Consider the following 18376-nt stretch of genomic DNA (forward strand, 5'->3'; position numbering starts at 1 on the left):
TCCTGGGAAGGGAATTATTAGCCCAGATCAGGTGCCAGGCAGAGGTGCTGCTGGCTCTCTTCTGCCTGCACCTTCCCTCATCCTGCCTACGCCGTTCTTCCCCCAGCACCTCCTGAGCAAATCCCACACTGCTCACATTGAAGTCAAACCCTCAAATGTCAGGCTAAGTAAAACAGCTTTGAAATTTGTAAACTCATTTTTCCCATCACCGCTGAGCCTCCGCCAGGAGTTCCTTCACAAAAATCCGTCCTCTAGCTCTTTATATTATGGGTAATTTTTAAAGATAGCTTATAAAACATTAATGAACGAGCTTTTCATGAGCATGCTAGCTATTCATAAGTTATAGATGGTTATATACTCATCAGCAGACACTGGGACAGCTTGCTTTTAACCATGACATCTATTGAAAGCTGGTACAATTGAAACCCCATTAATTACTGCAGGCATTTGTTAAATTTCTCAGAACTCTTCTTACCTGCAGGGAGTTCAAGTCCAGATGAAAAGCCAAAACCAGCATTTGGATTCAGCTGGAAATCTTGGAGGCTGTGATGCAGTTTGTAATGTCAGACATGTTTTGATGTTTGGGTCTGGCAGGCTGCATTAGGGCTGGGTCAGGTATTATCCCATAGGGTTATATTATCACCCTATGAGAACTGGAATTTCAGCACTGTGTTACCCTCCTGGAGGCTCAACTTCCTGGCTTGACCACTCCTTCAGGTGCTGCTTTGCTAAAAAACAGAGGCCAAGTGGTCCTGTGAGAGGTGGGATGTGCCCCCGGAGAAGCAGACCTCAGGCACTTGAAAGGAAATTTCCCGGAGTGTTTGGTCAATGAAGCCAATGAAAATTAATGTCAGAATTGCCCAAAAGGGAATATTTCAATTAACTGCAGCATTCTAAATAGTATTGATTCAGCCTGACTCTAAAAGTACCCATACCCTGCTCTCAATTTTTCCTCTTTTGCTAGGAAGTACTCTTTGCTCTTCTTCTATTTTACAGAATCTGGGTTTTCTGCTGGAACACTTTGATAGAGAGCTCCAAGCCAGCTCTGGTACTTGTCACCTTACTGACACTTGACAGTGTATTTACAGGTACACCAGCAGTGTCAGGGGTAGCCTGACCTGGGATGGGATGCAGTACGATTAAGCTTTGAACTCCTTAAATAATACTCCCTTTTTTTGTAGTTTTTTGTTGGGTTTATTAATTTTTTCCCCCCAGTTACTTCATGATGTATGCTGAAAGCAGTGGCTGCCACACATCAAAAGACATAAGGCTGGGATGGGAAGGAAAGGGGCAGAAATGTTAGAAAGTGACAATTTAGGGGCTTTTCTTTCCCCAGGATTACGTTTATGATGGTCATAGGTGCTGTCCTTGGTAATTGCAACCATGACCTGCATGTCCACCAGCTCTGGTCTGTGGCATTTGTGGTCTTCTTCTGGGCAGTGCTCCCCAGTTATTCACCTCTCCATTTAGTGCCAATTTGCCAGTCAGAGCTTCCCTGCTCCCCAGGGGCTCCTGTAGCTGCTGCTGAGCATCCCTCTGCTTCAGCAGCCTTTTTTCCCCTGCCTGGCTGGGCTTCCTCAGCCACCTCGCTGCCTGTTTGTGCCTCTTAATCTTTTTTTTTTGCCTCATTTGTCTCTCTCTTATTTCCTCTTCCATCTTCCTTGAAAACTCTTCATCTCTATAGATTTTTCTTTTTGTTTTCTGTTACTTAATCTTCTGCCTTTCCATTTGTTTTGGTCCTAACAGCTATTTCTGTTGGGGAAAGCTGTGCTTGAAGCCACAGCACTGCTGCTCTGTGTCATCTGAAATCTCTGTTAGAGGCAGGTGGTTCCAGAAGGACTCACAATCTCCTTTTCTGTTGATTGAAAGGGAGACACAAAATGCAAATGTATTACTTGAGCCCCTTGTGTTTGCAAAACTGCATTGAAGATTTTCTTCAGTGAGATGTGCTTTTTTTTAGAGGAATTTACTCCTTGTTTTATTCCACCTGGGGCAGAATGTGTTCTGAGGAAATCATCTTGTTTGGGGGCTTGTAGGCTTCCTGTGTTGAGCAGAGATGGGAATGTGGAAACTCATTTGTTTTTATAAACAGGGAAAGTTCAGGAGAATGCAGAGATGGTTCACTAAGTGTTTTAATGAAGAGGCTTTAAGCCTGTTTACTGAATCCTTACTTTTCTGTCTTCCCTCTTCCCTGGGGCAGAGATCTTTGAAATGGCTCAATCTGCCAAATACCTGGTGTCACTTCTTCCATGCTGCCTGTAAGGAGATAGTGGCTCTTCAATAACTGATCTTCCCACAGCCTCTGCTCAGAAATGCCCATTTTTTGGGGCAGGAAAGGGAATGCTTAAAATAGGGCTCCTAAACCACTCCCCGTGGTGCTGCTGGATCTGGGCGGTGGGGAGGGGACAGTGGGGAGCTCTGTGAGGACAGGGGGGAGTTGACCAGAAATGCCCTGTTGTAATGAACAGGGCTTATGCCTTTATTAATGTTCAGCTCTTTATTAAAAAGGTCAGATGGGCAGGGGGCTCGACACTGAGCTTGTGTAGCCGAATGGGGAGAAGGCTGCAGGGTCTGTCCCTGGAGTGTCCGTGCAGGGTCTGTCCCTGGAGTGTCCGTGCAGGGTCTGTTCCTGGAGTGTCCGTGCAGGGTCTGTTCCTGGAGTCTCTGTGCAGTCTGTCCCTAGAGTGTCTGTGCAGGGTCTGTCTCTGGAGTGTCCATGCAGGGTCTGTCCCTGGAATCTCTGTGGCACACTGGTATCTGGAGGTGAAGAGGTGTGCAGTCTGTATCTGAAGTCCCAGCAGACCGTCCTCTCTCCTTTCCTCCTGGCACACTGGTAGCCAAAGGGTGAGGAGACCAGCCAGGGTCTGTTGCTGAAGTCCAGCAGCAGCTGTCCCCTCTCCTTCCCTCCTGGTAACACCAGGAAGAGTGTGTGTTCCTTTGTGCCTGCTTCCCACAGCCCAGTCCAGTCTGGTCCCCTGCAGGTTATGGTGACAGGTCAGACACAGACCAGGGATGTGGTTCCCTTTTCCCCAACCAGTGCACCTATCCAGCCCCCTCCACTGTGCCCAGCCTTCCATTTAGGGGTGTTTTCATCCCCAAAACCCCCTCCCATTATTCCACTGGTTCCTCTATTTGCATCCCAGTCCTAGAATGGTAGTGAGGGTGGGGGGTGTAGGTGATCCCCAGGAGCAATTAGCTAATTAACATTTCAATGTCAGTACTTAGTTCAAGCCAAGTGTCCCAGCCAGGCTGTTTTGTTCATAACACTCTGGTGAGTCCTGCAAACACAAGACTTTATCTATCAAAATCTGGGTCCCACCTTGCACTTGAGGCCCTTCCCTCCCTGCAGCTCTGGGAGCGAGCGCGGTGCAGATTTCCCTCCTAACCTCTCTCCTGGCTTTTCCCCGTGCCAGGCTCTCTCAGAAGCACGTCTCAGACGTGGTGGATGACAGCAAGGACAACATCACCATCTTCACCCGCATCCTGGACAGGCTCCTGGACGGCTACGACAACCGGCTGCGGCCCGGGCTGGGAGGTCAGTGGGGCCGTGCCCGCGGCAGGGCCGGGCTGAGGGGCTTTGGGATGGCTCTGCTGCCCCGCTCACGACGGGAGGCTGCCCCGGGCCAGGCTCTCCGTGGCTGCTCCGGTTTGGGCTGTGGCTGCTGGGCGTCCCGGGGCTGAGAGTGCGAGCCCCGGGGTGCTGCGGTGCCTGTGACAGCGCAAGGACAGGCCTGCGGATGGAGCAGCTGTGCGTGAACCTGTTCCTGATAGTTTAGAGGCAGGAAAATAAATTCCCTTTCAGAAATGCTGATACATTCATTTGTGGGAGTCCAGGGCATCCCTCTGGCTGCCCTGGCAGGTCTGGGACCCTGGGACCCTGGACAGAGCCCCCAGAGACACTGGCTGTGATCTCTGTCCATGGAAAAGGGTTTTCAATCTTACAGGATCAATTACAAGCTCTGAGTGTTTGATATAAGTAATAATTAAGTATGGCACGGGTGCAAAAGTAAAATTTTAGGATTCTAGATGAGGGGTCCAAAGGGGACAAGATGGAGGAAATTGGGTGTGCCTTGTCCTTTTTCTCCTTCTTCATGCCCTCCATGTCTCACTGTGGTGTTGGCATTTTTCTGTTGGTTCAGGCTGGGGACACACTGTCCAACGTAGGTGACAGATATTGGCACGTTCTTGTAAATCCAGCCCAGGGAGTTTCTGGTATTTAATGTTTGTCACATCCCACTGAGGGCAGAGCCCCACACGCTGCCCTGCAGGACAGAGCTGGGCAGGGCAGCAGAACATGTGAGAGATAAACAGAATAAACAACCTGGAAACCAGCACAGACCAATTATGGCTTCTGCTTTGGCAGCGGGGCTGACAGACAGAGACTTTCTACAATCTCAGAATCATCAATACCTCAGATTCTGACATTCATTGAGGTGCCAGAGTGTGTCCAGAGAAGAGGTCTGGAGCACAACTCTGATGAGGAACAGCTGGGGGACTCAGCCTGGAGAAATGGGGAGACATTCTCACTTCCTACAGCTCCCTGAAACATTCTCACTTCCTACAGCTCCCAGCTCCTGGCTGGAGCCAGGTGTGGGTCAGTCTGTTCTCCAAGGAAAAGAATGACAGGACAAGAGGAGATGGCCTCAAGTCGCACCAGGGCAGGTTTAGATTAGATGTAAGGAAATGCTTTTCACAGAAAGGGTTGTAAAGCACTGGAAAAGGTTCTCTGGGAAATAGTAGAGCCACCATCCCTGAAAGTGTTGGTGTGGCACTTGAGGACATGGCTTAGTGCTGAACGTGGTGGTGGTGCTGGCTGCACAGTTGGACTTGATGACCTTTTCCAACCTGAACGCTTCTGTGGCTCTATACCACCAGTCTGCAGAACCTTCAGCCCATGTTGATGTTGCTTTTTAGTCAGTTTGCTTTGCTACAGAGCCTCTATCTCCACATCTTCTCAGTTATTTCCTATGCAGCTGTCACCTGGCAGGCTCTCCCCCCGTGCTGCTCTGGGCACCGGGCACTCACCCAGGCCCTGCTGCCTCCTGAGCTGTCTTTGACGCTGCTGCCAACATTGCTGCTGCTGCAGAGCTTCTCTGCAAGCTCCTACACTTGTCTGAGGTGCTTCAGAAGGAAAAGCCATGGCAGTCCCCTTCCCACCTAATGCCTGCAGCTGCAGTCAGCATGATCCAAGGGGGCAGAGGAGACAGGGAGATGTGTGGGGCAGACAGATGTGAGTTTAGGGAGATGTGGGCCTGGGTGGTTTCCTGGTGTGCTGTTGCTGTGGCAGAGGTGGCCCCTCTCAGGTGCTGCCAGCTGTGAGTCCCTGGGGCTGCTGAGGGGATGTCCCTGCACTGCTCTGAGCTCTCCTGCTCACCAAAGGTGTGCTTTCCACCAGAGCTGGAGTCACCACGTGCTGTCCCATTTCCTGCTGCCGAGAGCTGCTTTCCTGAGCTCTAGCATGCTGATGGGATCTCCTGGAATGGCACTTTCCTTCCCCAGAGCAGCCCTGCCTCCTCCCAGCGCCGTGTCCAGCTCTGTGCCACAGCCCTCTGCCCTGCAGCTGTCCTTTGAGACCATGCCAAAGCTGGGGAGGAAAGGCTTTTCCAGCGAGCATCCTCACCTCTGCTGTGCTGCAGGACCCAGACAGGAAAGGGTTATAGTGTCTGCATAAGTAATCAGTCAGTTTTATTGCTTTTGTTGCTTGTTTCTTTCCCCCAGAATTAACTGTGGTCCCACTAATAGCTTTGCTTCCTCAAGTCTCCCCGATGGCTGTATTGATTTAACTGAAACGAGTTCTGCACGGGGACTGAGGGGGCATTTATGCTCACTGTAGGCTCAGCTGCAGACAAGCCTGCTAAGTATTAACAAGAGGAGTCCCAAGAGCCCCTTGCTGGGGAAGTTCAAACCTTTCTTGGAACATCTTTGCTCTGTTGCTTTAGATCCTTTAATAACGTGTTTAACATAATAAATTGCCTGTGCCTGAACCAGCCCTTGCATGTTTAAAGACTGCTTTCACCTCTGAGTTCCCTGCTGAGGCGCTCTGGCAGACCCAGGTGGGAGGTGTTGATGAGGGCTGCAGGTTTTGGGGGCTCTTGACTGGCAGTGAGTTGTTCTGTGTATGGAGCAGCCAGGTGAGCCAGGCTCTCCCCAGTTTTGGTTGTTTTTCCCAAGGCTGAAGCCTTGGAGGTCTCTCAGGAGGAGAATTAGAGGGAAAATCCTCTCCCACTGCTGCTGGTGGCCAGAGAAGCAGAAATGGTCCTGCTGCAGACTCCAGAGTTTGGGGTTAATGGAAGAGCCTGGGGTGGCAGTCAGCACGAGGTGGGCTCCTGCTGTCCAAGGCTGTGTGAGGGCTGGGAAAGGGATTGCCTTGCTCCCCATGAGCAGCTGTGCTGCCGTGGCTCTGGGCCATGGACAAGGAACATTGGTTTTCCTGTGAGACAGCACTGGGCACTCCCTGTAGTCTCCCCATTTTCCTTAGGAATATCTTCCATTGCTTTTCTGAAGATGTCAGGCAGGATCATCCATACCCTGCAGTCCGTGGAAAGGGCAGATGTGGTGATCTTGTGTCCACACCAGGCTGGTGGAAGGACAGAGTTCCCAAAACTGTGGGTGACCTGTGTGATGCAGGACATGCAGCCTCTTTGCCTGGCTGTTCTGGACGAGATGGGCCTGCAGACACCTGGGACATGGAGGGCTGAGCAGAGTTTGGGGCTGCAGCACCTCTCAGGGCTCTGCAGTGCTGTGTGTGTCAGCCCTGTCCCCTCCTTCAGCTTCCTGTGTGCCAGGAGCCGAGCAGTGTTTGTTTAGACTTTGGGAGAAGACACTGTGTAAGCAACAGAGTGTTAGTGTGGTGACTTCTCCCCTCGAGATAGCCTCTTTGTATTTATTTTCTTATCCCCTCTGCTTTCACCATCTGCTGCCACCCACTCTAATAGCTGCCATGCCAGAGCTCCTCTTGCTGCCAGGATGCTGCAGACAGGAGCTGAAGCAAGCCCGTGCTGAGGCTGCTCAGGAGTGCTGCTGCTGCAGAGCCAGCCTCCAGGTGAGGCTCTGCTCCTGCCCCTAACAGGACACATCAGTCCAGCCAGGAGTCTGTGCTGTCCTGAGGCAAGGACGAGATTAGTGAGCGCAGTTTGGGCTGCCTCAGAAGAAGAAAGGCAGGGGAAGGTGGCTGTCAGACCCCTTCTCCTGCAGTAACACCCTGCAGCACTGGGGACATGATCATTTGTGTCACAGTGTCTGGCAGGAGGTTTCTCCCTGGCTCTGCCTGCTGAGCCAGGGCTGGATTCCTCTTAGGAACAGAGCAGAGTCTTTTCGTTGGCCTCATGATCATGGAAAGACAGTCTGGGCTTGGGGAAGTGGTAGCTGCATAAACAGAATATCTTCTAGGACTCAGAGTGGGGCAGGAGGAGAAGGAGCTGTCAGCAGAAACCCTGTGTTTCCCCTGGGAGAACATGGGGCAGATTGGTTATGAAGTCAGGAGAGGAGCAGCGATGGACCCCGAGGGAATGCAGACATCTGCTGGCATGGCCAATCTTGCAGGATCACAAAATGTCCCAGGAGAGCTTCTGTGGGCAGCACGGGCCTCTGCTCCTGGTCTGGAGCTCTGACGTGACACAGATCCTCTGCCCAGCCTGAAGGGGCTGAGGTGGGAAGTGCCTGTAGCTCTTAGGTTCTCCTTGCTGGGGCTCCCTGCAGAGCCTCATTTATGTACCTGGAGCTTGCCTGGAGCTCACAAGAGCAGGAGAGAGGAGATGTGGCCAGGAGAAGGTGGAACTGGCTGACCAAGGGTGAGATGTCTCCTGTGCCCAAAAAGAGGAGATGCTCAAGTAGTGGGATGCAGATGAAGGGACCACAAGTGGTTCTTCATGAACGACAGAGGTACAAAACTACCCCATGTGTCCCTGCAGTCCTTACAGGGCCGGTGTGGTGTCCAGCACAGTGACCATGAGGGAGAGGGCAGAGGTTGGGGTTTGAGGGTCAGTGGTGCTCCCTGGACAGCTGAACCTCCTCTGATGAGTTCCTATGGATGGCATTTGTGCTGCAGCTGGAACAGAGCCATCCTGGGAATGCCTGGGCACGGCCAGGAGGAGACATTTCCAGGCTTTTCCTTCCTTACAGCCTCGAGAATGCTTTAAATGTGCTTTGGCAACATAGGGCTATTACTGCTGGAGGAGGAGGCACGTGGGACCTTTCCACAGCTGTTTGCAAAGCAAGGCAGGCGTTTCATCCAGCTCAGCCAGAGACTGGCTGTTCCACAGGGCCAGGAGTGTGCCTGAGGTACATGTGGGGTAAGCCTGAGGAGCCCAGAGGGCATCTGGACAAAGTCTCTGTATTGAGTGGTTGGGAAGAATTCCAGAAAACTGCTGGGCTTTTCCAGGGCATGCCAGGAGGGAAAGATTTTGCCCCAAGGAAGAGGAGAAGAGAGTAGGCTGCTCAGTTTTCTAAAAGATGAGTTGTAAACATCCTAGATAAGCCAGTTTCTCCAATTGCAATTAAAAAGCAATTTGTACCGTGTTAAGCCAGGCTGGGATCGATGAGTGTTATCCCTCCTGGATGCAGCATGACTGACAAGGTAACTCCTGCTATTTCTCTGGAGTCCCTGACCAGCCCAGCCCTGCTGAGGGGGTGCTGGCTGCTGAGCATCCTGCCAGGCCAGCTCTGCACCAGGGGCTTCTGGACAGCTGGGGTTTGGGAGCCTCCTGGAGTGTCCATGGGGTTTAGCAGCAAAACCAGGCACAATTCCTCAGGCACAGCAATGCCCTTCACCCCTTAGGTTCCTTCTTCCTTGGGGACACGGTGTGGCACCCATTCCTTGTCCCTGGGGTGGTCCCATCCAGGCAGAGGGGAGGCCCAGTTTTTACCCTCCCAACTGGGTCTCTCCAGAGGGTGAAAGCAACCCAGGCTCCTCTTCCTCTTCTCCACTGTGCTGTTCTTTGGTGTCAGCACCTCCCAGTCCACGCTGGGCTCCAGCAGGACTTGGTGCAGTCAGGGCGTGCTGCTCGCAGCAGGACTCAGATCAGGGTGCCCACCTGGCCTGTGGTGCCTTTTCTCTATCCTTACTGTGTCAGCTCTGCCTTGCTGATGGTTTCGATCTATACCTGTTAATATTTATCCTGCTGTTGTATTTCCATGATTATTTTGTCAGCAAAGTGCACCTCAGCTGGAGTTTCTCATCTCCTCTTTCTGCGGTGCAATGTTTCGTCCTGCTCTGTTCATGATGGTGTGGTTTGGCAGGATGGCTCCTGAGGAACATCTGTGTCCCTGCCTGGCCACCTGTATTTCACTAATTCAAGTGCTGATGGCCAACAGCTTTTGGATTTGGGTTCAGAGCAGCTCCCTTTAGGTTGAGACATTCCCAGGAGATGCTTGGTGTGCTACAGCTCAGTGCATCTGTCATTTTGGCCTGACCTCCTGCAGGTAAGGACCTGTCTGGTACTGTGGGAGCATTAAGGCAGAGGGACTGAAATAGTCAGAATAATTAAATTACAGAACTGCCTTCTCTTGAAAGTACAGTGCTCCCCAAAATGAAACAGCAAGACCTTATCTGCCTGGCAGGATCCAAGAAGAAATCTGTTTGCAGTGAAACTATCCTATAACAGTGGCAAAAAATGTTAAATTGTCCAGATGGAAGTTTACAGAACTTTTATTTCCTGAAATCTGAATGAAATGTTGAAATTGTCCTTTTCACTTGTGGATAGGTTTATCACCTGTGTGTGATAAAACTGCCTCATAAACCTTATCTAGACCGAGTGTTTGTGTGAAACACAAACATGAGATGACAAACAGAGAAACATGAGATGACAGAGTTGGTCTCTGTTGTTTATTACTATTTCCAGGGTTTCAAGTCTGTGTTTAATCTGTTTTTCTGTCTTAATGTTCCTCTTCTCCCAACTTCTCATCTCTTCTCTCTGATCTGACTTCATGCTTTGTATTGATTACTCCAGGGAGGAATTTGATCCTTTCCTAGGAAAAAAAAAAACAAAATCCATGTCTTATCTCAGATTTTTGTCTCTGTCTGAGCTTCCTTGATGAGTTTTAATTTGAAGCTGAGGCATTGCCTGAACAGCATTTCCTTCTGTTTACCTTTCTGGGCAATGGGGACCCTGCTCTGCTCGTCAAACTTCTGAAGTCAAGATCTGTCTGTGAGCAAATTAAAGAAAGGCAGTCTTCCCCTCGGGGGCAGCTCTCCAAAGGCAGCTTTGCTGTGGATTTGCAGAGCCCTGGCGCTCTCCTCTGTGGCACAGAATTCCCGGAGGTGCTGCTGTTTAAACCCCTGGTGCACAGCTGTGTGTGAAAAGCCTTGCACACATCAGAAGGCAGGCGAGGAGCACGGCCCTGACAGCTGTGCCTAAGGGTGGAAGTCTTCTCTTAAATAAGATATGAATGTGCTGAGGGCAACAAGCCTGTATCAAAGCTTCAGGAATGTCACAAGAACCAGGGAGGAGTCAGGAATCCATTGTGAAAGGGGATTGATGGCTTTTGGTGTGCAACACCTGCCTTTGGCTCAGCGCTGGTGCTTTGGGGGCATCTGGCAGCTGCCACTGTGAAGGGTCACTCGCCGGGTCTGTGCCCAGCCACCCTCAGAATGGGCAAAATCCATCACCAGCTGTCCTTGTGTGCCCTCCAGAGCAGCCCAACCATGCCCCTAGGCTGTGGGGTTGTGATTTGTGAGCAGGAGAAGTGGTTCTCCTGCTCCTGTGGGTGCCTTTCGAGCTGGTGCCTTCCCCAGCTGCGAGTTTCCAGTGGAAAGGAGCTGCTGACCCTGCCCTGCACCCACACATGTAGGCAAGAAGATTGTCCCCAAGGGGCAGGAAATACTTCTAGGAAAGGAAAGCCACTTGGAGGGGTTTTTTTGCCTCAGTAATATGTGGAGTAACATCTCAGAGCCCCAGTGCTGGCTCAGACACCTGCAGAGAAGCAGTTGAATGTCGGGCAGCTGCTCCCTGCCCGAGGGGGAGCTGTGGATGTGTCAGGGATGGGATGATGGTGTTTGTTTATAATGACTCTGGAAGGCGATAGCTGATGTTTCAGCATGTTGAACATGTGTTAGATGGGTTTAAGAACATTAGTAGATGATGTTGTAGATGGCTATAAACTGCTTGTGAGGATGTCTTTATTGATCTGTTGGACTATGGCAGCTTCTCCTTTATTAGAATTTCCATTTGTTCAGCCCCACGTAAAGGATTTATAATGTGGCTTTGATATGGATTGAGAAATAAGATTTTTTTATTGGATGTTATGGAGTTTAAAAACAACTTTAATTGGTTTGTTCTGGGGAGCTGCTGGTGAAACAACTGGTCAAATACTGAGGAAACAGCAGCTATTTTATTTGTTGAGCTAGAGGATAAAATGTTTGCAGCCCTTCATGTAGTAATATAGAGGTGTTGTTTATGTCTGATGAGGCAAAGCCATTGATCATGTTGGTGGTGAATTTCAGCCCTGATCCATCTGGAAGAAGCAATCAAATCACATCTATCTGAGCCCCCTGTGGAGGGGGGATTAATGCTGCTGCTTCAGACCTGTTAGCTTCTTAATGCCATTCCATTTATTTAAAGGTTATTGTTTGATTAAATAAAAATACTGGAGTGTTTGTGAGGGTGGAAGATGCATGGGACTTTGGGGAGTGCTGCAAGACTGTGAGGCTAAACTGTGCAGGGTCCTTTAAACAAAGACTATTAAAAGTCAGAGGGAAATACCCTGTTGCAGTAAGTGGCAAAACTCTCACCTGGTGGGGCAGGAATTTCCTGTAATATTTCTTTGTCTACTAACTTGTAACTGAACCTTTAAAATGTGCCTCTGAAGGATGTGCAGCTAATGTTTATTGAAAAGAAGAGTTCTTGTGGAGTACTGACAATTATAGGCATAGAGTATAGCCTAGAGAGGGATTTTAATCTGCAATTTGCATTGTGAGGAAAGGACACCCCGTTCTCTTTACCTTCTGGAAGGATGTAATTTAAACCAACGTGTTGAGAACAATGGGCATAGTGGAACCATATGATTTCTTTTCCCCCTCTCCCAACCTGCTGGAAAATCCTATTGCTGACAAAGTTCAGGCTGAGTCAGTGGATGGAACAACTCATGACTGGAGCGAAATAAATTGCGTCTGAAAAGTCAAGAAGCTGTTTCGACGTCGCAAAAGCCATTTCAGACAGCTCTGGTTTGGAAAGATCAGTTATGATATGAGAAACTTCGCTGAGGAATGGGTCTGAGGACCATAACAAACCCCCCAAAGCTCAGCCATTGACTGTGCATGATGCCAGAGGCTCTGCACAGGCTTTGCTGCATCCTTCAGAGCTCTTGTTCAGGAAGTTTTGTGTCCTATACAGGCCAGATCAGGTTTTTTTTTGCTGTCCTGCATTCATACTTACTCATCCGAGTTCTTATCTCATCATGTCACTTTATGTCACTTTAGCCAGCTGTGGCCACTACCCTGCAAAAAATGAAGGTGCAAAATCTGTTGGGATTTTTCCCCCTCCAAGCTGTGTTTTCTGTGAAGGGTCTGTGCACATGTGGGAGTTGAATTCCAGCCTCTCATGAAAGATGAGAGCTCTTTCCTCTGGAGAGAAGCACCTGGTCTTACCTGAGTTTGAAAACACCTTTTCCTAGAAAAGGGCTTGTCTGCTTTCATGAGGAAGGGTCATAAAACAAAACCATGAAATCTCCTTTCTTCTTCCCTGACCAATCTAGCCTTCGTTAGGAGAGAAGCTTCCTGATAGCTCCTCTTTGTCATGTAATGTGTCAATACCATTAAATCCACTTTGGCAAGGGAAGCAATGTATAATTAATCTGCAAATCAGTAAAGTGGATGTGATTTTTATACAAAGGATAAGGTCTTTAACTGCAGAAGGCTTTGTGTGGGCATGGCCACCCTCGAGCATCCCTGTCCCGGCAGTTCCCCTGTGTGACACACCTTCAGTGGGGCCCATTTGCTGCCCTCCAGCAAAAGGACTCAGTCAACAAATAAATGGGAACCAGGTGGGGCAGGGCTGAGGTTAGGAGTATGCAAGTACCCCTGAACACCTGCCCAGTGAGTTGGTTGAGCCAGAAAAATATCTTTAAGACTTTACCTCCATCCACTGGTTTTGTTGTTTTGGGTTTTTTAAAGCTTTTTGCTCTAACGGAATTCTTATTATTTTGATGCAGAACGCATTAAAAAGGGAAAAGGAAAAAAATCCAAGCCCTATCTGGACTGATTTGTTCCCAGAAAGATGTTCAATTTTGTATGTATAATTGAAAGGGGCTAAATATAGCTGTATTAATATTTATGGGCCTTATGTTGGAGTCAATACAAGAGTTGCTGTTCAAGGCAATTAAGCTTTACCTTTTCACATGTAGGATTTCGGTGTTTGGAGATGACATTAGTGGTGTGACCTGCATCCAAGAGAGAAAACACTAAAAGCATGCCACCATCTGTGGAGTATGATACCCTGTATTTAGTGCTGTTTGCTGACAGGCAGTTTGTCTCCAGCGAGGCTGATCTCTCCAGGGCAGGGCTGCTGTCTTAATAGCAGGGAAATGAGGGAAATCAGTGCTGGGAGGTTTGCAGGAGAGCTGGCCCTGCTGCGTTTTGGGAGGAACTGAGCCACGAGCCTCTGTGACATCACACAGTGAGGATTGCCCACCTCTGCTGCATCTGTAGCTGCTGGGGATAAAGGGAAATCGATGATGGTTGCACATGATGGATCCCGGTTGTGTTCACAGCAGGCACCCCTAGAGCTGGAACACGGGAGATGTGACTCTGGGAAGGTTCTCCCTGCCTGTCCCAGGGCCAGTCACAGCCTTCATGTCACCAAAGCACAGAGAAAGCAAATCCTGTGCGGGGCTCTGAGCTGCTGTAGGGAGCGTGTGCACGAGGGAATTAGGTCGGGGCTGTAAGGATGAAAACAAGTCAGTTTGCATGAATAACAAAGGCAAAGTGATGGTGTGCTGGATTTCTAAAGCACTGCCTTTCAAGAGAAGGATATCACTGGGATAACACTACAAGAATCCTGGCAGTGGCTGAATTGCCCTGCATTGCTGCTTTTTGGGAGCTGCAGCTCCTCACTGCTCCAGTTAACAAAGAGCTGTGAGATGCTGTAAAATCTCTCGCTGATAGGGACTGTCTGAGTCCTGCCTGTCTCCTAAATTTGATCTATGTGTCAGGCTTTTTCTTTTTTCCATCTGCCTCTGACAACTGCCTTGGGAAGGAGGGCTGCAGCAAGGAGCCTTGCATGGGGTTAACCTGCCCTCCTAGGGCTGCAGGTGGAGATTGTCTCAGTGATGCCGATCGTGGTGCTCATCCCTTCTCCAAGGGCTCTCAAATCCTGAGTGGGTGTGTTTCTGTTCTTTCCCTGGTTCGTGGTGTGTTTTGGTAGCTGGAAGCCTTTTAACCTCCTTCAGTAACCATCAGGGGGGTGCATTTTCCAAGGATTTTCATTAGCTTCAGCTGCTGGAGCACAATGGCTGCTTAAACAGGGAGGGAAAAGTGGAAATCAAAGGGCACACCTGCCGAGGGAAAAATGGGGGCCATGCTCTCAGTGGTGGAAAATGAGTTTTCAACTCCAAGTGGCCCTTTGGAATTCCACCTCAGCTCTGGGGATTTGCTCTGGGTGAGGCTGACCCCAGCACTGGTATTTCCAATTACTGATGACATAATCCTTGCCCAAAGGTGCTGGCTTCAGAGCAGAGGAGTTTTCCTTGGTGTGCCTATGAGTGAGCCAGTCCCACCTCATCTCTGCTCCTGAACAAGGGCAAGCCAAGCCATATATTAAAGAACAAGGAAATTGCACCAGTTAAATTAAAAAAACTCATTTAGCTAAAGCAGTGTAAGCGCCCATGAATATTTATCTGATGTTATGGAAGCGTGCGGACTCCCACCTACTTTATTAAATTGATTTTCAATAAAAATGCAAGTGGAAGACATTTGATTAATGGCTGGTGGGACGGGACAATTAATGTGAAGTCTGGAGTCAGCAAGAAGTGTCCCCTGAGCCTGTGTGTCCCTGCTCAAGGCTGGGCTAAGAAAATCTTTCTGAACTCCTTCAAGGTTCCACAGCAATGTTTATCCATGTGGTTTCTAAAAAGGGGTGAACGGGAGCTGCTGTTTGGCTGCTGCGTGGTTTTGCTGAGGTCCTGACCTTGCAGCTGGCGTGTGATGTTTGCTCCCAGTGTTCTGATTTCCCTGCATTTCCCTGCTTTTCCCTGCTTTTCCCACCCCTCGGAGCAGGCTGCACCTGAGAATTAAACCCAGCAGCGAGCCCCGGCGCTCATGTCGGGTTTGAGTGAGGCTCCCTGGGCCTTTGCATTTAAACATGCCTGGGATTAGCTCCATCAGCCTCCAGATCTGCTCAGCTCCTACCAATTTCCTCACTCGGATTTGTCTCCTGGAGGAAGGCAATTTGGAGCTGTAACGTTACAGCTCTATTAAGGATCTCCAGCGCGGTGTCCCGCCGGGATCCTCGCGGCGCTGCTGCCGCCTCTTTCCGAGGCATCTTATTGGCATTTCTGCAGGGAGATGCTGATCCTGGGGCAAGTGGGGGCTCCTGGGAGGGGATCCTGCTGACTGAGGGGACTGAGCAGCCCTGCAGGGCCTGGGGGCTCCCCTATCCCGGGGGGCAACAGAGCTGGGGGCTCCTTGCAGCCTGGAATGGCAACTCTGGAAAAACCTCTGGAAGCTGCTGTGGGAGGGATGTTACATCTCCTCTTCTCTGCAGGGGTTTGCAGAGCCAGGGCTACAGGGTTTTTGGGGTGATGGTTAGGGGCAGGGAGCATGCCTTGGTGGAGCAGGGAGGGCTGGGGTTGGGCAGGAGGTGGTTCCATCTCAGCACCCCTCAGCCCCACACCTATGGGGCACAGAGAGGCACCACGATTCCACGAGCCACTGGAACTGCTGCCCAAGTGGCACCAGATAAACAACACCTGGGGCATGAATCTCCCCTCGGCCAGGATGGCAGCCCCATGCCCAGGGTCCTGCACTGGGGAGCAGGGGGAGCACCTCGATGCCCTCAGCCCTTCCCAAGGGGTGCATGGCCCCCAAAGTGCTCCAGCCAGGTGGCACAGAGAGCATCCAGGGGCTGCAGGTGCTCCTGCTGCTGCACCTCCAGCACCAAGAGGCTCCTGGAGTCTCTATTCTGCAGTGCTTTGGGGTCTTCTCTACATGCAAATGTGGCAGCAGAGACTGGGCACAAACACTTTGACACAGCTGGGTATTCCCCTGCTGTACTTGCTTTGCTGGGGAGCTGGGCATGGGCAGGAGTGATGGCAACAGAAAGAATTAAAGAGAAAAAATGGGGGGGAGCAGATGCTGGCCATGGACAGGAGTGATGGGAACAGAAAGGAATTAAAAAAAATAAAAGGGAGCAGGTGCTGGCAAATAACTGCATGGCAGAAAAAGAGAGGGAGAGTTGTGGTTGAAAACAGAAGCTGAGGAAAGGCAGATTGGCAGGCAGCATATTTCTGGAGACAGCTTTCTTCTCTGTAGGCTGAGTCACCTAAGAAACGTGTCAATAAAACACACTCTCGGGCACTGTCTCTAATAAATATATATTTAAGAGAGACATTTCTTCAAAACTTCTGTGAGGAGATGTCGAATTCTGAAGGGATGGCATGAAAAATGACATCTCCAGTGGAAGCAGAGAGTTGCCATGGGAACTGGAACGCTTTGAACATACATCACTAAAACAAGAAAACATTTTCCCCAGCAAAGGAAATTAAAAATTACATACATCTGGAGGCATCTGCCCTCTGCCTGTCTCTGATGGGAGTATCAGAGTACCAAGCAGCATATCATAATTCATGTAGTGGGCAGGACTGACAATTCCCTATCAGTTGTTGAATTGTTGTGAGTAACTGTAATGAAAAAGCCTTCCTGTCCTTGGGACAGGCAATGCTGGTGTCTGAGCAGTGCTGGGGACAGGGAGATTTGGAACCAAAATGGAATTTCCCCTGAAATTGTTTTGCTCACCTGGGGATAAAACAACAGCCTGAATGCACAGCTAAGCCCATCATGCCACACAGGCATGAATCCACTGCTGCCAGAGCTTGCTGGCCCCATTTGGCAGCCAGGGACTTCTCCTGGGAAGCAGGGAAGGCAGGTGAGAGGGGATGTCCTGCAGGAGCACAGTGAGTGTTTGGGGATTTATCTTGTGCTTTGGAGACTCTGTTTTTCCATGCAGGTGGAATTATTTGCACCTGGCAGTCAGTATAATTCTTCCTTTCCTTTTTCTTTCTTTCCCAGTGCCTTTCTCGGTGCGTGGCAGAGGTGGCACAGGGTCAGCCCAGGGGAAATGCTAAATTGATCAGTTCAGGGCAGTGTGAATTAAATAAGTTTATTTGCACACTTGGCATTGCTGAAATAAATAAGCACTGGCCATACACCCCAGTGACCCGTGTGTGACAGGGGACAGTCTGTCCCTGTCACCTGTGTGTGACAGGGACAGACAGTGACCTGTGTGTGACATGGGACAGACAGTGACCCGTGTGGGACAGGGGACAGACAGTGACCTGTGTGGGACAGGGGACAGTGACCCATGTGGGACAGGGGACAGACAGCTCAGTGCAGAGCTGGGCTCTGCCCCACACACCACACTGGGGTATGGAGAAGGGAAACCATTTGTCTGCAGTGCCCTGGGAGCGGAGGTGAAGCATGCCAGAAGCTTCACCTTAGGCACAGTGTCTGAGGAGCTGACTGAGTTCTCTGCTGAAGGAAATGCCAGCCAGGAGCTAATGGATAAGGGAACCAGAGTGCAAATTACAGCTTTGCTCCCTGCTCTGGTACTCTTGTATCTTGTCTCAGTACCTGGTGATGGCCTCAGGGGACAGGCTTGAAAATTAAATGGGCCCTTCCTCTGATCTGTAGAGCAAACCCCAGGAGTCACTTTCTTTTTCTATTTTTTTTTTATTTCCATTTTTTGCCCACTACAGCCTGTCACGTGTTCTGGAAATGCTCAGCCTGCAGAGGAGCCTGCAATGAGATGCAGCCAGAGGCACGGGCAGGCAGCACCGGGGCTGGAAGGCACCTGGGGAGACTGAGGCACAGCAGAGCTGCCCTCAGTGCCTGCTCAGAGCACTGACTGGAGCCCAGAGCTCAGCCTGCAAACCTCATACTCTTGGCTGAGACGTCCCTTTGCTTCCTTCTCCCTCTGCAAGGACACGCATTTAATGCAGAGTTGGTTTGAGTGAGACTGTTTGGTTTGGGAGCCCTCATGACAAGAGGGAGATCGAGGGGCTGGAGCATGTCCAGAGAAGGGAATGGAGCTGGAGAAGGGTCTGGAGCACCAGGAGTGGCAGGGGGGCCTCAGCCTGGAGAAAAGGACACTCAGGGGAGATCCTATTGCTCTCTACAGGTCCCTGGCAGGAAGGGGCAGACAGGTGGGGATCAGTCTCTTCTCCCAGG

General features: G+C 50.3%; 1 protein-coding gene across 7 annotated transcripts in view; it reads left to right on the forward strand.

The window, feature by feature from the left end:
- GABRA3 (gamma-aminobutyric acid type A receptor subunit alpha3) overlaps positions 1 to 18376 on the forward strand; it is a 118182-nt gene that overhangs the window by 55977 nt on the left and 43829 nt on the right. For 6 of the 7 annotated variants that reach the window (XM_031504823.2, XM_031504822.2, XM_031504826.2 and 3 more), the window contains one exon: positions 3414 to 3535. In XM_031504823.2, the coding sequence (XP_031360683.2) occupies positions 3414 to 3535 (122 nt within the window). Of the gene's footprint in view, positions 1 to 3413; positions 3536 to 18376 lie in introns of those variants that run through there. The other variant, XM_031504828.2, reaches the window with a different exon arrangement.

Source organism: Lonchura striata, chromosome 14, assembly GCF_046129695.1.
Source record: "Lonchura striata isolate bLonStr1 chromosome 14, bLonStr1.mat, whole genome shotgun sequence".
NCBI classification, from domain to species: domain Eukaryota; kingdom Metazoa; phylum Chordata; class Aves; order Passeriformes; family Estrildidae; genus Lonchura; species Lonchura striata.